The sequence below is a fragment of the Stenella coeruleoalba genome (assembly GCF_951394435.1).
Source record: "Stenella coeruleoalba genome assembly, chromosome: 19".
Taxonomy (NCBI): Eukaryota; Metazoa; Chordata; class Mammalia; order Artiodactyla; family Delphinidae; genus Stenella; species Stenella coeruleoalba.
The window spans coordinates 58,670,214-58,697,820 of NC_137165.1; the positions used below are offsets into that span (position 1 = coordinate 58,670,214).

At 42.6% G+C, this 27,607-nt stretch overlaps 2 protein-coding genes across 5 annotated transcripts in view; one reads left to right on the top strand and one right to left on the bottom strand.

Annotated features, from left to right (window-relative positions):
• The window catches only part of ABCA5 (ATP binding cassette subfamily A member 5), a 266,045-nt gene that overhangs the window by 17,173 nt on the left and 221,265 nt on the right, over positions 1-27,607 (top strand). For both annotated transcript variants that reach the window (XM_079906169.1, XM_079906175.1), the window contains exon 3: positions 22,517-22,793. The gene's annotated coding sequence lies outside the window, so the exon portion shown is untranslated. The remainder of the gene's footprint in view (positions 1-22,516; positions 22,794-27,607) is intronic.
• Positions 4,198-27,607, bottom strand: part of MAP2K6 (mitogen-activated protein kinase kinase 6) — a 131,562-nt gene continuing 108,152 nt past the window's right edge. The window contains exons 10-13 of one of the 3 annotated variants that reach the window (XM_079906177.1): positions 26,130-26,269; positions 18,639-18,684; positions 12,491-12,606; positions 4,198-5,700 (exon numbers count right to left, since the gene is read on the bottom strand). In XM_079906177.1, coding sequence (XP_079762303.1) covers positions 12,529-12,606; positions 18,639-18,684; positions 26,130-26,269 — 264 coding nt within the window. In that variant the 3' untranslated portion in view covers positions 4,198-5,700; positions 12,491-12,528. Of the gene's footprint in view, positions 5,701-9,033; positions 12,607-18,638; positions 18,685-26,129; positions 26,270-27,607 lie in introns of those variants that run through there. The other 2 variants (XM_079906176.1, XM_079906178.1) reach the window with 2 other exon arrangements.

Sequence of the window (27,607 nt, forward strand, 5' to 3'; positions counted from 1 at the left end):
GTGTCAGGAACACATGGAAGCCAGAAAGTCTTGGTCTTCATCTTTTCATTTCAGCCATCTGGACTCATCCCCACCACAAGCCATCTGATTTTAATAATGAAATAATGGCCTTCACTTCTAACCTAGGAATATCGAGTCTGAAGTTCCCTGCAGATGAAATGGCTTTCTAATGAGTCTTCAAGACTGTGATGCTGTTGTTTTGTTATGTTTTGTTCCATATGTTTTGGAAGTGGGGTAGTATGGATGAGAGAACAAGAGAATATAGAGTTCCAGCAAAGCTTTTACCTGCAGGGCATTTACACATAAAAGCAGCATTTCTGGAACAAAGGATTTCCACAAACAACCCAATTAATATAGATTCACTGCCCTTTTTGAAATGTCTTTTATTGGTTGTACATTTTCCTGTGAGATCAACACACCCTTTCTTTTGAGGACACCTGGCTCCTGCAGACTTAGTTCTTTGTCCTAGCCATGAACACAGGGCAAGCACTTTGACGGAAAGAGGTGGCGGGCTGTCATTTGACATTGTCACTATCTTCTCCATCTTCATCACGTTATCGAGTCAGTTCATAGATTGACCCGACATGGAAAACAACACCCCTGGAGTGAAGCCTTACACACACGAGCACAAACATCCGGAGACCAGATACAGTGTCTGCAGCCCTTTCTCAGCAGCAGTAGGAAACCGAAGACTATCCTGAGATAGGAAATCAGTGTCAGCTCTTCATCCACAGAGGAGTCCAAGTGTGACCTAATCTCCCGATTTCATTTTCCTTTGAAAATTCTCAGTTTCCTTGAGGTGGTGGGAGGGAGGCCAGAGCGGTTGCCGTACAAGCCACGTAATAATCACATGGTTCGACACCTCAGCCATTTCCTTCGTCAAAAACACAGATTCAAAGAACTGTTCCGCGGCACATCAGAACCTTGTTCTTCGTTTCCTGTGCTCTCAGATCAGAAAGGGTGGGGGGGATTATAAAGTTATGCTTTGTGCATGATAGTCTGATTGGAAATTTCACCACTGAATGACCTATGTCAGAGAAAATTACTCCCACCTTTGGCAATTATTATAACTCCTTGTTTACTGACCTCTAGAGGCCAACCATCCAGGCTATGAAGTATGCCCACCAATGGTATTTACATGAAAAGATGAATTTCTCAAGAATAAGGACCTAGGACAGGTGGCTTCTCCCAATATTAAAAACAACCGTGACCTCTTTAAAGCCACTTTATCCCTCAATCCAGGATATTTCTGGTAACTCTATTAAAACTTAACCTACGTGAACGCTAATACTTGCATCTACCTCAAGTCCTGCGCATTAGCTTCCAGGAACAAACTTTTTGGCCAGCCCGGTATTTCCTTGGTTTCGAGATTTTGAGATAACATCACCAATTACAATAAGCGGTAGTTTAAATGAAAACAACAACAGCAGTGCACACAACCTGGGTAACAGGAAAGCTAAGCTAAAATGAAAATGCCTGTCCCACCCCCGCCAAAGCTAACACGGGAAAGACAACAAAAGGTACACGTCCCCTCAAAACAGGTCTTTTTAAATACAATACTGAAGCTTTGGCTGGAAGTTATCGATTGATATTCATAATTCCCCTTTCCCTATACAATGGTTAGGAAGGTTGTGCCCTTAAGGGAGCTGCCGCACACATTTCCATGTAGAAAAACACAGAGTTAAGGATAGACCCCCAAGTTCTTCTTTCCTTTTTCAGCTCACAAGCAAAAAGTCCCCAAGGCCAAAACATAGATGTAACATGCACCTCAAAGGCATGGAAACATTCTACCCACAGTCTTCAGAGGTCTTTACTGGATAAACTCACAATGAATTGCATGCTTTACAGCCCAGCCCACCTCAGCCATAAAGAAAAGATACGGCAATCCACAAAGAAGAGATGAGTTTCACCAGGAAAGGTAGCAAGCAGTGTGCTCTGCATGGCAGGAAGGACGAGGGAATCCACAGAACGGGGGTCAGGCTTCTGTTTCACACTCTCCAGAGACACAGAGCCAGAGACGGGTTTCGAAACCTCTCCGATCTCCTTTCAGAATATATCAGGTTCCAGGAAGAGATAGCAGGGCCTCCTAATAATCAGCATCTAGGATTACTTCCTTCTAGCATCAAGGGATTGTAAAGACCAGGCATGTTTCCACTTGCCCAACAGCTGTCTTTACAATAAACATGGCTTAAAACCAAAGCTGGGGTGCAACACAGGAAAACAATCAATCATATATACAAATAAAAAAGGCCTCTCATAAAATTCACACAAGGTAAGAAAAGGTGGGGTTTTTTTTTTTCCATACAAAGACCAGATTAATAAATGAAAGCAGCATTTTCAGCAGTAAAACTGAGGCACAAAGGAATCTGGGGAACCCCATTTATCAAACTAAAGTTCTTGTAAAGTTCAGTTCCATATAGTAGGTATATATCTAGCATCTCATCAATATTTTCACAAAATATATAGAAAAATGTTCATGTATTTAAATAAACAATTTGAACTATTGATATACCCCAACCCCTCTTTCAGCTTTAAATGACCCCACGTGATGATTCCGTAGTGTAGGAAATATGTCCCAATTGTGGAAGTTAATTACAGAAGGGAAACATTTTTCCTCTAAAAATACCTATTTTATTAAAACATCACTTCATCATTCCAGTTCATAGAGAAAAATCACTCCACTCAGAAAATAAATTTGAGACTAGAGAATAAAACAAACACATGGATAAGGTGACGGATAAATTGTCTGAATTTTCTTAATCGAGCCTCCTCGGGTGGCTTTCGCACACAGATTGGCTGCAAACGTGACAAATTGTTGCCACATGTAACTTTTTGACACAAATAGTTGTTCTGAAATGGCTGCTTTGGAACCCCAGCTGTTAAATTTGGTTTGATGGCAAAGGTACCACTGTCAAAATTCACCGCAGATTTTTGATGAGTGTGCAGAAGGCACCTGATACGATCCGTTTGATGTCTGAATGTTCCCTTGCGTTCCATCCACGACAGATACACTGTCTCAGTTTCCAGCTCCCACGGGCCACCCTGGGACCCACTCCTGTTCTCCACCTGCAGCCTTTGTAAAACCCAGCAGCGGTGACCTTCAGCTTGAGCCTCAGAACTCACCCTTCTCCGTGCTAACACTGTCCAAAGAGCTTCATTTTTTTCCTGTGTGTCAATGAACAAAAATGACAGTTCCCGCCTCTGCAAATGTAGAAATTTAGAAATTCCACTGCCCATCAACATCCCAGTGACAACACTTCCTTGCCACTGAGATCAGGTTACCCTCAGCCACTTTACAGTAGTAACCAACTTAAGGATCTGTAGGCACGGCCGTCACAGGTCAATGTCTACGCTTTCTTTCAAATGATTCATGCTTGAAAATGAACATACATGACCCTCTCTTGCCCTTCTGCTTCCAAGTCCTGTTAGCATACTCCAGACAGCAAACATCAGGGACGCACAGATATTGTTGAAGACACAGCTCCCAGGTTCTTGGGCTATTTGTGGTCCTCGATGGGTCATTTCATCCTAGGTTCCCAAGGCTTTAATAGCCACAGAGACTTCCAGTTAAAGGGAACAATATTGATAGCCAAATATTTTGATTGGAGTTTGACAGGGGTTTCAGATAGGCAAGGTTGACCTTTATCACACTCTCTTCCCTCCCCCTTCGACGAGACCCCTCCCCCCCCAGAAGCACCAGTGAATATAGTCTGGAAACAACTTCTGTGCCCTTAACTCTTACCTTCCCGAGAATTGAACATACAGTAGGCCACTTGAGATCAGAAGAAAAGAAAATAGAACAACCACTTCTTCGACACTGCTTCTGAAAATTCAAACTAGCTTTTTTTTTTTTTAATTATAAATTCTAGCTCTTCTGGTGAAGACCTGTAGTGTATTTCTATGAACATTCACAGTTCTCTGCATTGTGAAAAAAGTATGCTCATCAGATAACCTTTGGTGTCCACCTTTCTTAAAAATGTTTGCCCCCGGAACTAAACGTTAGGAGGCTTGGTTTTGTGTTCATTTTTCTTTACCCAGAAGGCAGCCGATAGACGGGTTGCATACTCTCAAAATGCTTTATCACCCCTCTAATCATGTACCTTCTTTTCTGGGCGCCATCAGTTTAAATGGTCTCTGTAGAATCAGTAACACTAGGGAAACAAGAGAAAATTCTCTGATATCCAAATCTATGCCACTTTCTGAATCCTCTTATAGTTCAATATTTTGAAGAAAAAAAATAATAATAAAGGCTTGGCTTTTTCATAGATTTTCCCATAGGAGATCATCTTTATAGTATTACTGAAAATAAATTAAGGGATATATCTGTCTGCTTCTCTTATCAGCTTGCTCTTCCATGGGGTGCCAGCCCTTTGCATTTATCTTTTCTTCGAGGCCCCAAGCACAATTTCACATCACTGTTTAGCCTGAAACTACGAAGTCCGATGACAATCCCCTAGGGCAGTGGCTTGACTTGCTCTATTGAAATAGCTTGCAGGCTCCAACACAAACACTGGTAGTGACCAAATGATGCTAATTGTTCATTCCTGGCCACAGTAGAATGTGACTTTGGAGGAAGACGTAGCCAACCCAGCTGCTCTTCTTTAAAGGCCAAATGGAAGTTTTATTATAAGATCTTAATATTGTGAATGAGAGCTTTGCTACAAGTTCTCTTAGCTGTCCCTCACCATTTCACGATCTGAGAACAATAGAGTCCACGTAGGCAAGACCAATGCAAAACTGCTGATTCTGACTTTTGATATATGAAAACGGTTGGATCACTTCCTTTCCACAGAAGTGTTAAGTCAACCCAGTTCATCTGTAACCGGCAGAGGAATAGCAAGCAAATGCACTCAAGAAAAACAGAAAAGACCCTGATGGCCTGGCCAAAGCCACAAACCCTGGGGTTTACTTAGGAAGTTCTGTTTTGTTTTGTTTTTTCCTATATTAAGACACAAGTAAGTGCCTACACTGCCCCGTGCTTTCCCTGAACTCAGTCTCCAAGTCATAAGAGCATTAGCCTCATTCCTCGAAAGAGACCTTGAAACCCAGAAATGCAAAAGTGTAACCTGGGCAAAACTCACGTGTGTCAGGATTAAGTGTCCACAGAGACATATGTCCATACTGACAACTGTAAGAAAGAAATACAATGCAAATCTCCCAAAATCTAACTGTAAACTCCCAAGAATGAAGGGCTTGATATCCTACTTCAAATGACAAATAAAAGTGATGTCAAGATACTGACAGTCCAAGGGAACAAGGCTGGATATTTTTAAATTCTGTTAACACATGTTTGTGTTATGAGGTGCTATCGGCTTCTTTTTAAAGAAAAGAATCCCTATCACAAAGTCCTTGACCTTGCTTTATGTTTTTTCTGAGGCCCAGTTCTCTTCCCTCAGTTCTCTTCCCTCAGATACAAAAAAGGCTTTTAGAGAAATGTCGCTTGCAATAGGAGTTTGGGTCAGGAACTGAAAAGAATAAACCCCAGGTGAAGTCTTGATTCCAAATGGCTCCATTAGAAAACCTGCAATGGTAGAATGATATTTGTAGAGCTGTAAACACAGACTCTCTAAACCTCAGAAAAATGACACATCTTCTTTGCAGAAACCAGGAACAGGTGGTGAGTGATGTATTTGGTGGCAATATGCTTCCCCCAGAAGGGTAGTTTCACTTTGAAGGCTCAGGAATTCAGGTTTTATTTCCCTAGGTGAAGAGAAAACATTCTTTTAGGTAAATTGCCAGAGCAAATACTTAAATATGCTCCCATGAGGAGTTTCCGGGTATCATTTTAACTGTACTTTATGTTTGCCCGATGGTGTAGCAGGAAAAAAAAAGAAGTTCCTGAATAGTAAAGAGACTGTAGCTTTAAGGAAGATGTGTTGTCCTGGAAGAAGAAAATAGAGACAGCTTAGGTAACTGGCAGACTGTTATTTGTATAGCATTCTGTACAGCAAAGAGGATAATTACTGACAGAAGCAAAGCAAATTATACAGTTGTTACAGTCCCATGGAGAAAACAGAGCTTTCACCGAGGGCTGTGGAGCCCAGAGATTCCAGCAAGGCTGGCAACCCAAGACAGTCACATCAGAAAGGAGGCATCCAGCATAGACCCCTTGAAAAAGGAGGAAGGTAAAGCGGACTCCTCTCTCCAAGCCCAGGGACAGCACTCAAGGGGTAGGTCTGCGTCTCCTATGGCGCTAAGTCTACCTGAGAACAAGTATTTTGACCCCAAACTATTCTTTATCACTCTCTTCAAAGACAGCCGAACAGATGAGGTGGATGAATTGGAAGATTTTAAGAATTCTATCTACCTTCTACTTCTGAGGTTAAAGTGGCCTCCCAGCTTCTCAAATCCTGATGCAGTTCAGGAAGAAGGAAAACCGGATGATTTGTGTCTGGGTTCATGATTCTCCTTGCACATGAATCACACCACAAAGAGAAACAAAATGCAAAGCTAAGAGACAAGAATGCAGTGAATGTCTGGGAGAAGTGTGCCTTTATTTCCATGTTACGAAGTAAGTTATTGCATAGAAATGCAAAAGGTGGATACTCAACTTAATCTGAAGAAAATTGTCCCGTTGGCTTCCAGAGCAGAATACTTACCTGAGGAAATTAAGAGGCAATTTTCATGGGATTGAACAGTCCCCATCTTTTCAGAATTCATTTTCCTATGTCCACCTTCCTAATCTGCCTCAACAGCAGTTGAGCTAAATACTAAATGGAAGAACTCTATACGTAGAATTAATCAATTGCAGTTTTGTATTTGATGGTCTAGAACAGGTTATGGAAAACCATGGCCTGGCCCATTGCCTGATTTTGTAAATAAAGTTTTATTGGAACACAGCACTGTGCTCATCCATTTACATATTGTTTATGGATGCTTTCACTCTCGGACAGCAGACTTGAATCGTTGCAGCAGAGACTGCATGGCACACAAATCCAGAAATATTTACTATCTGGCCCTTTATACAGAAAAAGTTTGCCAACCCCTGGTCTGGGGTGTCAAAGTCCACATTCTACAGAGCCAGAAGTTATTGATCATATGGGATTGTACTCTACTCCCCTCTCCCACAACGAAAAATGTTTGCAAAACTATGTACAGTGTACATTTTCCTAGGGAAAAGGTCCTAGCTTTCAACAGAGTCTCAAAGCAATCCAGAGTACCCCACTTAAAGCCAAAGAAAACCAAAGAGTATCCTTAGCACATTAAACAGTGCTACACACACACACACACACACACACACACACACAGATAAGAGGAACATGGACCTTCTACAGTAAAATACCTTTTGTCTATTCTATCAGGTTTGGTAACTTCCTCTTCCTAGATTTTACTCTGGCATTTTCCCATCTGAATATGTAAATCATCAGGGGTTGGATTGAAAACTGCACCTTTTACTTGCTAATAAAAATGGAAGATTCCTTTAAGCTAGGAAATCTCCCTTTAAATCACAGATAGACATTAAGAAGGCAAAATCCCCAGCACAGTAGAGGTTTAATTCATTTTACTAGATCTGACCACCAGCTCCAATGAATTTTATGAAAATAAGAATCCTCCTTCGAGGTCAGAGGGCGTTACATAGCTAAAAAAGCATTGGGGTTGGGAAATCAAGAAGTAGGTATCCACTGCACTTTCAGGCCAAAGATAAAGTGTTTTGTTCGACACCTTTGAGAGAAACAGCAGTTTCCCTGAGCAGAGCTGGTGAAGCCTCTTGGTCAACAAAAGCATTTTTAGAGTTAAACTGCAAAAACATTCGCCCCACTCTGCCTCCTTTGTGATTCTGTTTCAAAGACACTAAATCAACTGCATTAGCAGAAAACAGTGCCTCTTTAGCCTCAAGGCTGACCTCCTCCAATGCTGGGGCAAAGGAATGTTTCACTTTCTAGACCATGACATCAGGGTCGCAGGGCTGACGAACAGCAAAGAAGGGTAGGGCCTCAATTAAAAACCTAATCAATGAGAGGCAAGCGGCAACAGTAATGAGACACAACAGTGAAGTCGCACAGAGGACTCAGTAACCAAGAGTTGCGTTTTCAGGGTCACGAACTGTAGACAGAGCAAAAAAAAACATACACCTGTGGTTCCCAAACTGTGTGCTGAGACACCCTGAGACTCCACAGAAAACTCCTAGGGACACAAGATATCATAACTTTTCAAGGGAACCACAGCGGCATCTGTAGGACATCCTGCAAACTACTACAATTAAGTTGTGTAGACCTCGTATGGGAGGATGTGCACAGGTTATACGCAAATACTATACCGTTTTATAAAACGGACTTGAGCATCCATGGATTTTGGTACCCATGGGATGTCCTGGAACCAGTCCCCCAAGGGTACCAGGGACAACTGTGTAAGTCCTCCAACTTCGCTCTTTTACTTCAGAACTGTTTGAGCTATTAAGATCTTTTGTGCTTCTATATAAATTTTAGAATCAACTTGTCAACTTATATATTTTTAAAACCTGCTGGAATTTTTATTGAGAGTGCATTGATTCTATAAATCAATTTGGAAAGAACTGATATGAAAACAATATCTTCCAACGCAGGAACATAATATTTCGTTCCATTTATTCAGGTCTCCTTCATTTCTCTCTGAAACATTGTATAGTTTTCACTGTTCAGGTGTTGTGTCTATTTTGCTAAATCTGTCCCTAAGCATTTTGAGGTTTTTGATGCTCCTGTAAATGGTACTGTTTATTGTCATTTCAATTACCGACTTCTCCTTGCTAGTTTAATAAACTGTTTCAACATGAAGACAAAAAGTTTTGTGGACCTAACGACTTAATAAATGGAACTGTTAAGTATTTCTTTTGGCCTAGGGCACCGTGGAAAAAGTTACTAAGACAATCAATGGCACCCTGAAGAGAGGCTGTTTGGGAATCTCTGGCACATACATTTTTGGGTTAGGCTTGGAGGATATACAAGCACGGTAAAAGACAGACAGTTCTGAGCTGTACACACACATACTCATTTTCCATCTCAGACTGTGTAAGCACGAGAGAAGCGGCGTATGTAACCAATTTGTTCTGATTACATCAGTGCGACCAAACACAGACACTAGAAGAACGGACGGTTCTTCCACATTGGGGCTGATAGAAGTTGCCAGCTGGGAAACTGGGGGCTCTCTGATATTTTATCATGAAGTACACACATCTGTGTGATTTCCTTCTCCTTTAGTCACCACTGGGGAGGCTCTACACTTACTCCGGGGAGGTTGACTTTGCTTAAAAACGAGCACGTGCTTTTTTGAGAAATCTACATTTGAAATTATCTTCAGAGCCAATGCATGGTCTTCTAAAAGGACATTTCAAAGTTGTCAATGATGAAACTCCAGCTCTGAGGGCAAATTTGACTTCTAGAAGTTGCCAAGCACAGCTTGGTGCTAAGTCTGATACACAAGGTGGGTAAAACAAAGAGGAAAATACCTGGTAAGGATTTTTGTAAAAACAAACAAACAACTAAGGAATAATTATAAAATGATGATTCTACATGTAACATGTATGGGGGAGGAAGTGGATTCTGAAGCCTTTTCTGAAAGAGAAGTGGCCAAGATATTTAGTAGCATTATTCACATAAAGAATCCTGAAAGTGTTTCCTCTGAAGGGCAATCCTTACTGATACACACACGTAAACGGCAATTGTCCTAAAAGTCATTCACATTACTTTTCTGGCATACCTCTGAAGCCAACAACATATAGAGAAATGGATATTTTTATCAACATAAAGACAATATATAATGTGGGTAATTATATCACACCAAATCAAATACATTTGTGGAAAGAAGAGCATGATCTCTTTTATAGAGATATATTGACTTTCTGATACACTGATAATTATAGGCAAGGCTAATATTCAGATGGTCCATGCTGGTAGCACATGAAATATTTTGAGTATCATCCCTGGACAGGGATTTCTTCTCTCTCTCTCTACACACACACACACACACACACACACACACACACACACACACACACGTATGTACAGGAGACTCCCAACTTACATCAACCTAAATATAGTTTATGCATCTCTATATTTATTTTAAAATTAGTTGTTTAGAACTTATAACACAGTTCTTAAAAAAATTCTAAACTTTAGACTTGTAAGGCTATCAGGCCATTCTACTTTAGTATGTAAGATACCTAATCACCATGTAGAACATCGTTTCTATGGGGAAAAGGTATCCCAAATTTCAAATCAGTATTCCGTCTCTCTCCCTAGGGGGTAGTAGACCATGCTGTCGACCCTGCTGCACATCAGAATCACAGTAGTGGCCTGTGAAAACTGCCTGCTCCCAGGTCCTACCCTGACCAGTTAAGTGAGACTCTCTGGGGCCTTGGCATTAACAGCGTTCACAAGCTCCCAGTGATGCCAGTGTGCACCAGGGTTGAGAACCGTTGACTAACTCCTCTCCCCGGGTGTACTTGTTTTGTGATTCCAGGCCCCGGGCTCACAGACTGGAGATGGGTACACATGAGACACACAGTTAGTTAAGAAAATTTCAAAGTAGAAATCACACTGAACGCGAGGTGAGAGTAATCTGACCCAGACCAGATAGGTGTCTTGCTTTACATATTTCAACAAAAACTGTCATGAAATGGCCTCAGATATTTTTCTGCTACTTTCTTTTCTCAGAAGATGAATGAGTACAGTTTTGATTTTTTTCTCTGGGTCTCAAAGAGAGAAACTTCCAGATTTAGAAAGAAGGGTAGGAAAGTGAATGGCAATAATAACTGGGATAATACCCTTTTTTCTGGCTGGAGAAAGATGAAGACCGGGGTAGCATCAAAGCAGATGAACTTGATGTTTATCAAACAGGTATGTCTTGGAACTGAAGATGAAGAAGTGTATGGACGAGCCATACCCTCTCTGGGCATGAGCTGGATGCCAAGAACAAGGGAAACATGCAAAGAGAGAAAAAGATATGATTGCCCCTCACAATCTAAAAGGGGAAAAAGCGGAGTATTCAAGGGAGCAGTCTTCTCTCCATATTTGTGAACTTGAGGCAAAGAAAGGAACAACAGAGTGTGTTCTTTTTTTCTTTTAATAAAAGTTCTCTGCCCTTGTGCTGCAAGAGTGGCTTTGTATTAACACAGTGTTTTCCTGGCGGTTCTCAGTCGTATTTTCCCTGTGGACCACTTCACTCTTGGACCTTTGAGGAACCTCAAGCCCCAGATCAGAGAACCCGTGGGTGTATCTGGCCATGAGAAAGAGCTTTTGTTGCCTCGTCCGCCTGTTAGGAATCCACCATGGAGCTGGCCTCCCACCGTGGAGCGATCCACTGCTGAAGAAGGACGTGCCTTGAACTCGGCCTGTGGAAATGTGGCCTCTACTTCCAGGAATTCATTCAGCCCTTCCCATTATCTTCTCACCTTATCAGAGAACGACTCACTGCCTTTAATTTTCTTCTACTGCAGCCCTTGCATTTATAGTAAGGCTTCTTCACTGAACAGAAAACAAAACCAAAAAAAAAAAAAGCAAGAGTACAGTAACAACAAAGGCAATCCTTGGGGCTTATACATCGTAGGAGGGGGAAAGGCAGAGGAAGGCACTGATTCTCTGTGTGGTATGACGTATTTCCCCTTAGGACTGACAAACGTCCTCCTTAGATGGTATTTATAGATATTAGACGTTATTTATAAGAGCCATTTGGCAGAATTTGTGACATCAAATACAAACATACACATGCGCGCGCACGTGTAGAAGGATAGACAGATGATAGAAAATCACATCACAAGTCACATTCCATTAATAGTGTAACACAAATGTCAAGAGAACCAAATCTGTGACTCTTTGAGCTGTGATAAAAGTGATTTTATGTTTTCCAAAGTTGGGAAAAGAGTATGACCAGGATACCTTGCCACTTCACCAGAAAATGTGGTTATTCCCCAGGATGGAGCAGAAATTTAGGAACACGGCAGCAGCCACAACAGCTGGGACAGATACTTCACAAGAGCTCCTGGTGGATACTTTTATAATACTCCTAAAGATGCACATTAAATAACTTCTTCTGGACCACAGACACGACTGAACTTAAAAAATGAAAAAGCCTATAAATACTGCCAACCCAATCTTGTCTTTTGTCTCTCCCTCCTTGCATAAAATGGAATCTTTTCAACCAAGCGCTTAAACATAAATATTAAAATAATAAGTGGGACAAACCACAGATCTACTTACAATTTCATCACCACTGTAGCACCTTTTTACCAGGGCCAATGCATTCATTTTGTAAAGAACAAGAGAAGTCTGAAAAGCCTAAGGACTCATATGATACATCATTAAATATTTAATCACCTTTTTTAAGTCCTAAGCCTTTATCATATTTCTTCCATCTAGACAGTTCATTCTATACTATAGATTCCAAGGCCCCCTTTGGAGGGGAAAAAAAAAAAAAAGAAATGGGGAGAAAAAAACCTTCTGAGAGGCAGGATTAAATTATCTCAAAGATGAGTTTCTATTGGCGCTTTAGTGAACTTGCTTCACCCCGTTAAACCCACCAGTCCACAGGAGGGTCAACTGATGGAGTCCGTTGTTTTTAGTCTCCAAGAATCGATTTTACAAAAGATGCCACATCTGTCGCTTTGGATTCGTGTAGGGTGAAAAATGGATGTTGCTGGTAGAGAAAAGAAAAATACCTGATATTAATATCTGTCACTGACAATGCATGAGATTACCAAGTTAACAGATCTGGCTAGTCAACAAATTAAGTACCCCTATCAGGGCTAAACTGGACTCTTCCTACCCCCTCCCAAACCAAGTACACATTTAGTGATGCAAACTTTCTTTTTTTAATTGGAGTATAATTGCTTTACAATGTTGTGTTAGTTTCTGCTGTACAGTGAAGTGAATCAGCTCTATGTATACATATATCCCCTCCCTCTTGGACCTCCCCCCTCCCAATCCCACCCTTCTAGGGCATCACAGAGCACCGAGCTGAGCTCGCTGTGCTCTACAGCAGCTTCCCACTAGCTGTGTATTTTACACATGGTAGTGTATTTATGTCAAACCGAATCTCCCAGTTCATCCCGCCCTCCCCTGTGCAAACTTTTTAAAGATATTGCTTAGCTGCTGCTCCTCCCATTTTGGTATATATTTCCATGACAGTGTATCCACTGCTTTAAAATATACACATGTAACTAGCTATACACATCCATTCCTGGTAAAATACAAGGAATAGCAAAGATGGTCCAAGGCTCCGATTTACAAATAACCCTGTCCCTTACAAAGTAATTTCTAGACAGATACGGTAGTAAAATAATTAGAAATTTCAGAGGCTTATGTACATTCAGTTCTCAAGAAATGGGTGGCAGAGTGAGAAACCAATTTTTAAAATACCAGGAGAGGCGGTTTGGACTGAGACAGCTAACAATGCTGCTTTTCAAGCCACATCTACAAGTGATACATATGTCTCTCCATGATGATTTGATCCATTTGGAAAATAATGTAGCCTGCCCGACTCGAGGTATGAGCAGAGAAAATGCAACTTGGAATTGAAAAACTGAAAAGCAAAAAATGGTCTCTATTCATGCAGCTCCGATTAAGTAAACTTTACACCAAGTCTTGTTCTTTGCTGGGGAAATAAGCACAGTCCAATACAGGAAGCCACACATTTCAAAACAATTCTGAAGGAAAAGAAGCCATTTGCTCTGCAGCAGGGCAGTCCTCCCCAAATTGCTCAATTTTGTTACAGGAAGTGCCTGGCCGTCACACTGGAACCTTACACCTCTAGTTAGAAGTAGACACATCAGCTCATGATCCACAGTTCTCCCAGTGGAAACAGAACAAACCGAACAAACCAAAAAGGACGGTTCCTTCAGGTAGCGCCTAGTGCCACATGCCCCCGAGCTAGGAGGGCCCTCTCCCTGATTGTCTGGGGGCATTGTTCTCAAGGACTAGTTGAACAGCTAAATATGAGCGTTTTTGCTCGCAGACATGTAGATGACTCACTCGGCTTCCCCTGACTTTGAGGATTTTAGTTTACAACTTTCACGTTGCCTAGCTGTAGGTTTTCTAATTATATTTGTTTTAAACCTGACAGCAGAGGGCTGGATGAGTCAGCCCTGTGGGAAACTGAATGCCCACCCGTGGAAGTTTTAGAAAACAATGCAAATGGGAAAGGAACAAAGAAATAAAGCCCCAAAGAAGGTAGGTGGTCACCATTAAGTATCATGACTGAAAAAAAAAAAAAAGGTTTTCTGCCTTTGCCCATCTGAAGATACAGGTTGGGTGCTGCTCCAGAGTTTCATATCCATGGGATTAACTGAAGCTCTAGGTGCTGGGCCCTTCCTCTTGAGCTCCTTGGATAAATAAATAGAAGCATTACTTTCGATTACTAACCGCATACACAGCACACTTACCAAGTGTTACCATCATGCTTATTAGCTTTCCCACAGCATCTTGACACTTAGAGATCATTTTATGTCCTTTAAAGCTTTTTACTATCAAAACAGGACACGTCAAGCCTTGGATTGTCTCAGCGACTGCTTTCAATGCCTGCCAGTCCTGTCCTACCTCTGGTTCTGCTGGTGGTTCTTAGCTCAGTGTACGTAGCCCGGGTCTGTGATTGAATTCAATAACCTGACCTGGAGCCTTAAAAAATAAAAAATCCTCAGGCATCTTTCAGTTTATTCTCAGGCTGGGAAAATGCTGTGAGAGCCAGAGGGCAGGGGCAGGGGAAAGCAGGCGGGCATGCGAAAATGGAAAGTGTGGCTCGTCTTCTTGTGTGGGTTTTGAGGCTGTAAAAGGCTGGGAGGGAACCAGTCCCTTCTATAAGCAATCAGCTAAGAATAGCAAGGACAGCAACCAGGAGACAGCGAAGGGGCACCACGGAATCATCCCCAGACGATAGGCCCAGGCTGAGGTTCTCCAAAGAGGGGCCAGGTACAGGAAGGGAGGACTTGAACGTACTGCCGGAGCATCGCTGCCATCACCAAGAGTCTCCAGACCCCCTGCAGACACCTCATCCCTCAAGACAGTGGTTTTCTCTGTGTTCGGTCATCCCCGTTTAACACTGTGATTCAGTCTAGGACTTCCCGGGACATTCAGGGAACGTAATCACCTCACTGGGCAGTCACCTGGTTTTCATTTCTCGTGGTTATCATCTAGGACAGGGGTCAGCAATTGATGGACCAGCGGCCACGTCTGGCTCACTGCCTATTTCTGAAATAAAGTTTTATTGGAACGCAGCCACACCCTTTTGTTTACCTATTGAATATGGCGGCTCTCACACCGAAGCAGCAGAGTCAAGTTGTTGTGACAGCCCACAAAGCCTAAAATATTTACTGTCTAATCCTTGACAAAAACACTGGCTGGCCCCCTACCCCAGAAGAACAGTTCCTACCGAGTCATGCCCCCCATGGACATTTGAGAGAATAAGCAAACGAAATGATCTTAAAGCATGTCCACTCCTCAAGCCAAACAGGGCAAAATATATGGAATTTCTATAAAAGGCACATGCCTGGGTTGGGGCCTTAATTATACTGTTCTTCACCTGGAAAAAAGGAGGTTTTTTTTCCTTTCTACCTCTTCACCAACTCCCACAACCTAAACAATAGCCTCTCAGCATGTGTTTTCCCAAAGCTACAGTCAAAGAGTTTGGACTCAGATTTTCCATTGAAAAACCTCAATTCCACAGAAAAGCAAGGAGTAGTTATGGCCTTAAAAGGCAAGTCCGTTTCCAGGACCACAAAGATGAATGCCATAAAAGGCCGGGGGGGGGGGGGAGGGGAGACCCACACGATCTTACAACATTAGTATGTAGACCATAATAGACCATAGTGTTAGAATAAATTGGAAAAGTAGAATTCAGCATCAGCTACCAATGGATATTAAGCTAGGACTCAGCATTTTTTCTCAAGGGTGTTCCATTGAAACTTCTGATAAGTCACTTGGAAGGGGGAAAAAAATGTCATGCATTTTAAATCACCAGAGATATACAGAAAATATTCTTGTATCTAAAAAGACTGACGAACAAGGCAACTTTACAATAGGAGTACGGGCCCCATAGGACCCCACAGGAATCGCTCTATGCCTATTGCCCTTTATGTGACATTAATTTTAAAATACTCTGGGGGTTGCAGAAGAATACCAGAGTAGCCAGGGTTGAAAAGGCCCCTGACTGGCTATTATAAACATAATCAGAGAGGAAATATTTAACCCAAACAGGCAGTATGCTAAGATTTTTTCAAGCATTACTCATCTCCTTTTCTGCCTCAATTGCGGGTATTAGTTGAATAAAGCTTAGTTGAATGCTGAGTCCCAGGGGCTGCCTTTTTAAAGAGGACAAAGAAGCCCAAGAAGGATGCCTTGTCTCTTGTCAGACTCTTCCCAGAACTCTTTCACAGTCACACAGTTGATGCGTGGTTCAGACTTAAATCCATGCTTAACCAACAGAACTAAAAATCCACGTGATAAGCTGTGACTGACCAGATATGCTTTCTACTTCCCTGGCAACTTTCGAATATATGTAATACATTGTTGTCAACTCTAGTCCCCATGCTATATATTCTACCCCCAGAACTTATTCATCTTGTAAATAGAAGTCTGTATTCTTTAACCACCTTTATCCAGTCCCCCAACCCACCCACCCCTGGCAACCACCAATCTACTCTGTTTCTTTAAGTTCAGTTTTTTTAAGATTTCACATTTAAGTTAGATCATACAGTATTTGTTTTTTTCTGTCTGACTTATTTCACTTAGAATAATGTCCTCAGGCTTCACCCGTGTTGTCGTAAATGGCAGGATTTCCTTTTTTAATGCTTGAATAATATTCCATTGTGTGTGTGTGTATATATATATATATTTATCTTCATCTGTTCATCCATCATTGGGCACTTAGATTGTTTCCACGTCTTGGCTGTTATAAATACTGCTGCAATGAACATGGGGGTGCAGATATCTCCTCAAGATAGTGATTTCATTTCCTTCAGATATATGCCCAGAAGTGGAATTGTTAATCATAAGATAGTTCTGTTTTTAATTTGGTGAGGAACCTCCGTAACTGTTTTCTATACTGGCTGTACCAGTTTACATTCCCACCAATCTTGTACAAGGACTCCCTTTTCTCTGCATCTTCACCAGTGTTCATCTCTTATCTTTCACACCACTCTAACAGGTGTGAGGTGATATCTGACTGCGGTTTTGATGTGTATTTCCCTGATGACTAGTGATACCTTTCCATATACTTGTTGGAAAAAAATCAACAAGTGGGACTACATCAAACTAAAATGCTTCTGCACGGCAAAGAAACAACAGAATGAAAAGGCAGTCTGTGGAACGGGAGAAAATATTTGCAAACCATATCTCTGATAAGGGGTTATTATCCAAAATATATAAGGGACTCAAAAAAAAAAGGGGGGACTTCCCTGGTGGTCCAGTGGTTAAGACTCCCCACTTCCACTGCAGGGGGTGCGGGTTCCATCCCTGGTCAGAGAACTAAGATCCTGGTATGCATGCTGCATGGTGCAGCCAAAAAAAAAAAAAAAAAAAAAAATCATACAACTCAATAGCAGAAAACCCAAAATATCCAAGTTAAAAACAGACAGAGGACCTGACTAGACATTCTTCCAAAGAAGACACACAAGTAGGTAACAAGCTATACTTCTCCAGGCTGGAGCCACTTCACCACCCCGTTTGTTAAGAGATATCAGGAACCTGTACTTCTGTCACCTGCCCGGAGTTGGTCCTGAAGACTGAGCGCTGCTTGTGGGTGGGATGGGATGGGAGCAAGCATTTAACACCTGCTGAATAACTACGCTCCAGTTAGAAATGGTGCCAAGGTTTGCTCTTATGTCTTTTGCAGTTGTGCACAAACAGAATTCTTCCTTTCCTTGCTAAAATTAAAACCTTAATAATTGAAGCACATCGAGGGAGGGATTAACACAAATCAGTAAATAGTCTGAATTTTATATTTCAAAAAAAAAATGTCTCTCCCGCATTCAACATACTCATAGATAAGAATTGCCAAGTATAGGTCCCTACTATGTCTATTTAAGAATCATCTGTAACTAGCTTAGAATTGCAGTCTCCATGATTTAAAAGAAACTATTTAAAAACAACAACCCTGAGGTCTTATCTTCACCTTTTTTACGGATAGCGCAAATAATAAACTGTGAATGCTGAGGTAGGATAATTCAAATTAATAAGGCTCTGTCTTTCTTTTTTCCACTAAAGTGAAACCAGGAGAAAACAAAGTGATTCTTTCCTCCCTAAACTCCCACCAAAAAGAGCTTCATCCAACGAATCCTAAATGTTTTATCAAAAATTGATCAATCATGTAGCACTTAAGTTTCTCTCATTATTGAAATCCTTTAAATTATGGTTTCCTTCTATTTGTGTTCCTTGGTGACTCCTAATGTCTTTAAAATTTGAAAATATAAATTTCACAGACATAATTTGGTCTATACGATGATAGGTTTTATTATCATGTAAAAAATTGCTGAGACTGGTGACACAGCCCGGTTATACTAAGGATGGGTATAGGGCACACGAAGGCCTCGGCTCTGTTTTTCGTAGTTTAACCTCAGTTACCAATGTCTCAGTGAATCAGCACTTCCAATACAGCTGTTTGATTATAATTTAGGTGTCAGTCATTTTCCCTGTACTCGCTATTAGTCTGGACACATTTACACCACTAACAATACTCACCATAAGCTCTGGATATGTTGGCCTCTCTTTGGAATTCTTCTTCAAGCTTAAAGAAAAAAAGAAGATCACATTAAAATCTAGAAACCATCTGTATTTTCACTAGACTAGGATTTCAGAACCTGTAGAAGACTAAACAGAACCACCTTTAAAAATGTACTGAAAGCATAAATCTCCCATCTTGGCTTTCCTCTTTAGTTAGTCTTACCAGTTATGTTTTAAATCACTCTGGGTGTACCTTAATGGGAAGAAAGAGAGAGAGAGAGAGAGAGAGAGAGAGAGAGAGAGAGAGAGAGTGTGTGTGTGTGTGTGTTATGACACTTTACCAATGACAGAAAAACCAACTTTTATTATATATCAAAATACATGTCTCCTTTCCTTCAAAACAGCGTTTAATCCACCCCCACTTGCAAAGAAATTGGCAGGTATTTCTTATATAACATGCATAATCTCCTCGCTCTCTTCAGTCCCTCGTTCTCTTTGCCTCTGGCCCCTTGCATGTATAGTTTGCTTTTATCTACTCCTTGCTGAACCTGCTTGAGAGAGAAGCAATACACACACACGTCTGAGGTGACGCTGCTGGTTTACGACCTCGGCTGAGGAAAGAGCACACGCAGCCAAGGACTCAGCAGTTATTCTTCTTAGAAGTCTCAGTGCGTGGTGGTCATACGCTACTGTCAAGTGGCTCCCGCTCATTCAGCTGTCTGTACGCACAGACATCTTGATCACATTTGATACTGGAGGCAAGTCATAAAACGGCAGTATGAAGAGACCAACCCCTCACCCCTGTTCTTGACCCACCCGCAGCCTTAAAATGGAAAAAAAAAAGAAAAGAAGCAGTTTATTTGGAGTTGGAATCCCAGGTTACAGAATGGAGAAAAGAATGATTTTGAAAAGTATGATTTGCAAGGCATCCTACAGACTCCTGTGCCCTGGGCCATAAAATCATACATGGATGGAAAGGAGGTTTGCCTGGCGTTGAAGGAACCAAAAAGTGACCGATTATTGGGTGGCTGGGGTTCGTGCTAATGGATCATTTTGAGAAAATGAGACCTAGTATGTGTGACATGAGCTCTGTTCCACCCACAGAGGCTAACAGTTGAGGAGAGGGCCAGATACAGAACCAGAGAGTGAAACAGCTGAGATGCTTGGAAAAACTATGGTTTAAAACAACACAAAATGAAAAAAAGAAAAAAAAAAAAAGGAAGCCTTTGAACCAGAACAACTTAAAGCAGCCTACCCGTCGACTCCAGGCAATGCTGTGGGTAGAAGCCAGGGAACCTGAGACAGGGTACAGGTAGATGTGAGGACAGAAGTTTCAACCTGGAACTGAGGGCAGATCTAGGACCCTAGTGACCTCACAGCCCAGACAACCTAAGAGAGAAAGTTTCATCTCAACTGAGGATAAAAATAAGATCGAATTAGAAAGAGGACTTATCGACTGTCACAGCTGGGTTGACGTGGGAAGATGTGCCTGAGTGAAATGAATGAGACATTGTAGCTCCCACCGATGACGCCATGTGCACCTATGTCCTGAGATTCTAAAAGGCTCTGTTGGTGGTTCTCAACTGCAGGTGGTCTTGCCCTCCAGGGGACGCTCGGCCATGTCTGGAGGCACTTCTGGTTGATGCAGCTGGTCGGGGGGGGGGGGTCGGGGGCGGTTATTGGTACTAATAGGAAGAGGCCAAGGATGCTGCTAAGGACACCCAACGATAAAGAATGATCCAGTCCAAAATGTCACTAGTGCCGAGGTCGGGAAACCCTGGGCTATGTGTCCTAGGGCATTCCTCCTCGCTGCCCCCTCTAGCTCCTTCTCTGAAATGAAGTTGGCTTACAGTCATCTCCAGCTGGTTCATCTCTCTTTTGGGCATATCCTCATGTCTACCTCCCCTCCCTGCCTTCCACCCCAGGAAACAAAAGTCTTTCTAAGTTCAAGAGCCAGTTCATGTAGAAAGAAACACGGAAGAGATGTGATCCCAGGTGCGTGGCTGAGAGAGACACACAGAGACCCTAGGAAGAAAAGCAAACAGACTAATGTACAAAAGCCCTGAATTTCGGCTATTGTTCAACTCGAATCAAGAAGCAGAAAGTCTTCTCTATAATCTGAACAATTTATCCTCCTAAAATCAGTAAGGAGAAGCACACATGCAACGTTAAATCCACACTCAGTCGTCAAGTGGTTGATTTCAAGTGTCCTATTTAGATGCACCATCAATCAAGCATCAAACCCTAAATCTACACAGACTCTGAAAAAGTCTCCTTGAAGACCACACCCCAGCTTTCCATTCCCACCTCTCACTGGTCAACCCTGAACCAAGGAAATGACAGAAAGAGAAGCTTGCCTCCCAAGTGATTCAAACGAACAATGCCCTCTTTTACCAACCTGAGTTCTTTGTGATATAGCTGATTTTTGACCTTCTATTTAGTACATAATGAAATGATACTCTCTCTTCTCATCACGTAGAAGAAATTAAATACTTATTTTTTTAAGGAGAGGTCATTTTAAGTCAGGACGTCTTATCTTTTCACTTGTGGAAGTTTATGAAAATTTCTCCAGATTTTTTTGTATAAAGGAAATGTAGGGAAAATACCCCAAGTTGACCGTCATAAAGCGCTAAGAATTCCTAAAACCTCAGAGATCGCTGTCAATAGACTATTTCTTGACCTACGGCCTCTGATGAGAAATCTCAGAATGTACCACAAGCACTACTGCAGAGTACTGTTGGAAAATATTTACACAGCAAACCAAGGCTGTTTATTGAATTAATATAACTGATATAACCCATTCTCTCCATCTTTTAAATCAAGAACACTTCAAAACATGGGCTAAGAATAGCAAAATACTCAGGATAAGGTTATAGGAAAAAAAGCAGATTTTCCATGTTTAATAGGAAGTGCTTGAAATTCAGTACAAAATAACAACTGTGGAGTTCAAAGCTACACCAATTTCTTTTTGGATTTGAGTCAGACTTTTGATTTTCAAGTGGCTTGTCATTTTCAAGCGTGCAATTAGCTAACTGCCCTAATTGCTCTTCCAAATGCCACAACACACACTCCTGACCGTAGCTGACACTAGAAAACAGCTTTATGCCGCCTTGAGCATTGCTAGCTTGGAGTTTGTGCTGACCAGAGGATTTCTGCCTATTTGAATTCCCCGACTGTTTCCAAGAAGGGCTCTTTTGTGCGTCCACAGAATAAACACGCAATGCGCCTCCCGAGCCCTACATTGGTCATAAGCTAAATAAATATCCAGTGCCTCTTTTTACTGTCCTTCCTGAACAAGTCAGGAGCTATATTTGTTTGTGTCTCTTTTGTACTAGTTCACACAGTATCGACATCTGGGTGGGCCTCTAACCATCTCCGATGGACATCAGGCTGGTGGACTGGGCGCTGAGCTCTTAAATAGGCCTAAAGGCACAGCAAGAAGGAAGTCAAGCTGTTTGGGCCCTTCGCAGAGCTGGTCCCCAATGACCTTCCCTCAGTCCCCACGCCTATAACCGATTGAAAGAAGTTATGGTGAAAAACTCTAAGCCTGCCAAGATTCCATTTTCTGGAGAAAGTCAGTTGTGAAACCTTCTGTAGGACTAGAATGTAAGGCTTTTCTATTCGATTTCTCTACCGTGAATCCCCAAACAAGGCCTAGATGGTGAGCCTCCCTGGCTCCAGGAACTCTTCAGAAGCCCTAAGATAAGAAAGCCAAGTGTAGGGAAAAAAGAGGAAGAAAATGTCATTCGCTGGTCCTGTTTCAAAATCGGTACAGAAAGGAGGGGTTTGTAAGGTATCGTTGCTGTTGTTGTTTTCTTCAAGTTCATAAGGAATAAACGCCTTAACTTTCTTTTCTTTTCTTTTCTCTCCTCCCCGCACCCCTTACCCCAACTCAGAGGATAACGTTTCTCTGATGCTGCTACAAAAGAAAGATACCAGCCGGATCTCTGGGCTCTATCATATCATAACTTTGGATATGACAGTGATAGCCAGTAAGTGCCTCTACTCCACCCCTCAAACTGCACTTTACTGTCAACTGACCAGCAGTGACCAGAGGACAGTGGCTACCAAGTTGATGCCCTGGATGAAGGTGCGCGGCTGCGACGCCATCAGATGCTTACGGTGGACGCTTCCCACGGAAGGTCACAGATACCCTGACAGGTCACCTAAGCCGTGAGTAATGCACCCTTTTTCTTCTTGTTCTACATTTAACCCAAAGACAGACGTAGGAAATAAAAGCACAGATGCATCTTTCCCAAAATTTGAGATTAAGTTGTTCACTGTCCAAATCTGTAGTCCTTCTTCCCCACTTTCCACAAAGAGTTGGGCTCTTTGAGAAGTCCTGGAGGATCATAGCCTGACTATATCATAAAAATACACACAGAGGTCACTCAAAAAGGGGTCCTTTCATGAAGACATGCCTCAAAAGTACACAGGAAAATGGAGGAACCGAGTATAAAAGGGAGATGACACTCATAGGCTACATCTTTCTTTCATCAAGAAATAAAAGAGGCGTTTTATAGGTAATGATCATTTTTCCATTCTTTCCACCCAGCCCCAAATCAAACTTAAAACTGTCAGTAATAAAACAAGTGAATAACCAGACTGCTGTTGTGGGCAGGTGTGTATCTGTATGCTAATGCATGTGAAAGGTAAAATTGCCTCCATGAAGATCTAAGCCATCCATAAAATCCCCCCAAAAATCAATACACTTTTTTGAAGTATTAGACAACTTTCCCAGCTCAGTTGACTTCAAAACAATGTTCACACTAAGGGGGTATCAAAGAAAATATATCGGTGGTTTACGGTAGGCAAAGAACGATGCACCTGGCGTCTGAAACAGGAGAGCCTGGGGCTCTCAACAAATCCGACTGAGGATAAGTAGGAATGCTCATCAAATTCAGAATTAAGGCTCCCCTTCAACTTCTCGATTCTCATACCAACAAAAATGACTATTTTACACAATTGATCTTAGGTGTCAGATTCTACGGGAGCTACCACACTCAGAAGTCTGAGGAAGAATTTATTCTTTGACAACTTCAAAGTTAAAGCGATTTGAGTTTTGTTTCAATTATTATTATTATTTTAAGTAAGCCCATAAACAAGCTAGACTGGCTGACTTGAGTGCAAATGAAATGACAAAGAATCAACAGTATTAACGGAATTAACAATTCCGAGAAAGCTGGAAAATGTCTATGGCTCAAAATTTTTAAATTAATGAACCATAGTAGTTGGGACTAAAAATGAGAGAAAACGAGAGGGAAACAGAGACCTCAGAGGGGTGGCCATGAGGACACTCTTATGCTGTGCGGCGGGGAGGGCCGGCCAGGGCGGCTGCTACATGAACAGCAGTAGCACAGGTGTCTGCACCTTCCACAAACGTGTGCGTGCGCTGAAGTTAGAAAACATGTATTCTTTCCAAAGCCTTCATTTTAAAAATATCTGTAAAAAGCTTTAACACTCTGACTCTTTAGGGGAAGTTCTAAGTAGGAGAAGAAAACTGGTAAAAGAAAAAGTCATCCAACGATTTTTCAATAAATTGCAGATGAAAAGGAGCTTTCTGAATAGGAAGCAGTTAATAACGGGTCCCTAGAGCATAGATGTGACTCATGTTTTCTCACCGCAGCCCTAGAGTAGACGGATTTGAGAACATTTGTACAGGACTGATATTCTGGACGCTCCCCAGGCCAATTAGATCAAAGTCTCTGAGGCCGAGGCCTAGGTGACGGCACATCTTAGAAACGAGCAGCCGGAGTTGAGAACTGTCGGATTAAACTGCTGGTTCACAACAGGCAGCGTGGCTTTCTCAGACCTTTCACACCAGCCTTGCTCTTAGCAAGGCTTCCTGAAGTTCCCAGAGTCTTGGGAAAGGGGGCCAGGTGGGAGAAAGCTTACATAGTGCAGAGCTTGAAAAGGCTTCCTTACAGAAGCTCCTTCTCCACTATCACCCTTCTGGAGAACTGTCGGTGTGAACTGTCAAAGATGCCTCAGTCCATTTCCTAGGTGACCTTTAAACATTTGAGGGTAAGGAAAACAAAAATCAAAACCAAAAACCAAGTTCTCAAAACCAGAAGGCAAAAGCCGGAAGCCATCTCAGCCTGACAGGTGTACCACCACTCCCTGCATACTCAGGCAAGGAGAGCAGAGAGGAGGATGCACCCCCAGAGCCCAGAGGATGCACGTATTAGGAGGACCCAGCAGCACACTGTCCTACAGCCCTCTCTGGCCATTCAGCCAAAACTGCACCAGAAACAAACTGTGGCAGCTCAGCCTCATATATCCTTCGGGAAAAGTCCCCGGGGTGACATGGGCTTAGAGCCGCTGAAAAGTCTAAGGGCCTTAGTTTCATAAGCAATAGGCAGCTGCTTGGTCTTAATCATGTTTCCTAATAAAAGCCATATTCAGAAGGCTTCTTCCAAAGGGCGTGGAGGCCAAGGAACGATAACCTTGAGGAAGCCAGACTCCCAGCAGCCTTCAGAACACCAGCCCCTCCCTTAGCAGCCAGCAGCCCGACTGCCCTTCTCCAGGGATCACAGCTGGGCTTCTCGCCACCTCTGAGTCCCTTCCCCCAAGTCTCATCTGCTCCGGAGGCGCCCGGATAAACCACCTCATCTCCAACGCAGCCTCCTCTTTCCAGCATCACTTGCGATGGTCATTAGTGTCAAAGCACGCCAAGCATCATGTTCCCTACGCAGACAGAAATCACTGGATTTTCTGGAGAAAACAATCCCCTCTCCAAGTTTCCTCAATTCCACTTTCAATTTCCATGAAAACAAAGTTTACAGCATTAGCACGGTTCCTTCCAACTTTTTTTATTTTCCCTTCTCAGACCCCCCCCCCCCCCCCGCCCAGTACTGTCCACTGTACACTTATGGGCAAGCACGTCCGTAAGTTAGCAAGTGTTCTGTAAGAGTCAGCCTACAGACACTAGAACTGCTTTGTAAGACTTCTAGGTACCTAAGGAAGGCTCTGAGAGTAGCCTCTGTCTTCTTATCCAGGGTGGTTCTTTGTGTCATACCTACTTTTCATCCCTAGCCCTCCGGTGGGTCGCCCACCTTTCTCTTATGCGCCGGTCAACATCACAGGGCTTAAAATTCCCATAAAAGAGTTTCTCCCTTTTGCGATATGATGCACGGAGTCCCTTCTGCCTGGAATACCTCTTCCTCCCCTATTTCTCTTTCGCTTGGACGTACCTCACAGGGTCCCAGCCCAGCATTTATTTCCTCCAGAAACTCAACCCAGCGCTGTTCCTCTGCGTCCCCCAAATACCCTGTGCATGTCTCCATGTCTGGACTTGCAGTGTGGACTAGAATGACTGACTGTGGACACGCCCTCCTTGGCTCTGAGCTCAGCGGGGGAGGGGCAGAGCCATCTTTGTTGCTCAGCAGCAAGGACAGGCCTGTCAGTGCTTTGGGGATGGATGCATGCATCGTGGATTAAAACGATGGGGGAAAGTCATGAGACTCTCTTGTTTCTTCACGCTGGCCTCTGAGAGACAGGCTGTCTTACCACTGTGAGGTAAAGTCAGCAAACTCTTCGGAGAACTTGTCTGCGGGGAGTTGTGGCGACGGCTCCTCCACCACCTGTTTGAGCTGCTGAAAAGGAGTTCCCCACGAATCATAGGGAAACCGAAGGATGGCCAGCTCGATCTAGAGGGGAGAGGGACACAAGGAGACAGGATCTTACACGGGGTGCTTAGGTAAAGAGGGGGTCCACTAGGGAATCCACTTGGCTCCAGGAGAGCCAGAGGGACGCATGATGGTGACCATCAGGTAAACTGGCGGGAGGGGGAAAACTAATGCTCTGTTCTCTAGCAGTTTTCCTCCAAGTCCTAGTGCTAGGGGTTTGCAGATTGCGTTGTACCGGAGACAGCCACTTAAACCTACTTAAAACTGGGTCCTCCCTGAAACCCGGTGCGGCACATCATAAAATTGTAAGCCAGCAGTATGAGACTTCAGGATGCAAAGCGACCAGGTTTTCAAATGCTGAGTCTAAAAAGTGATTCTCACCCTAAGACTCTTACAGAGCTGTACATCTGCTGCCATCTGCTGGGAGCATGCTAGAATTAAAAACAAACAAACAAACTAGGACCAAATGACTGATCTTTTTTTGGACTTGAGTAAAGGCCACTTTGCTTTGACAAGATCATGTGCTTTCTGGGCAGGGATGTGAAATAACTCACAGGATTTAATCAGCTGCTGTGTCTGGGAAGGAAACAGGACCACCATGGATCATTCCAGACCTCGGTGATACACTGAAAATTTATAATCAGCAAAGTTACAAATCAGGCACTCATTGCGTACCTTTAGGCCTGTGCCTGGGAAAATTATCCTATGCGCTCCTATGAGTTTGGGCTATACCTGTACTCAGCAGCCAAGACTTCTGTCGTAACCATGTTCTGGGAAGCTGAGCCCATGTCCTGCATAACAAAGCTCTATCAGGGTCTGGGCGGGGGATGGATTTGGAGTTTGGGATTGACATGTACACACTGCTATATTTAAAACATAACCGACAAGGACCTGCTGTACAGCACAGGGAACTCTGCTCAATATTCTCTAATAACCTAAATGGGAAAAGAATTTGAATAAGAATAGATACATGTGTAACTGAACCACCTTGCTGTACACATGAAACTAACACAACATTGTTAATCAACTATGCTCCAATATAAAATAAAAATTGAAAAAGAAATAAAAAGCTCCACCAGGGTCCACACACATTAGCGCTCTTTGAGTAGCTTAAGCTTCTGCATGCCTTGATTAGAATAATTTAATTTTAAACCATAAAGAAAACTATCAGGAACGGTAGTCAGACCCTCTCATTTTACAGATGAGGACAGTGAGACAGTCTGTGATTCCATCAGTGAATCGGGCGCGCAGCTACTTGGAGGTGGAATCAAGGGAAGTGTGTTTTGTCCGATCCCAGCTCCGTGTTTCTGCTACACCACACTGCAAACAGTGTCGCTCCAAATCTCCTGCTCTCTCAGA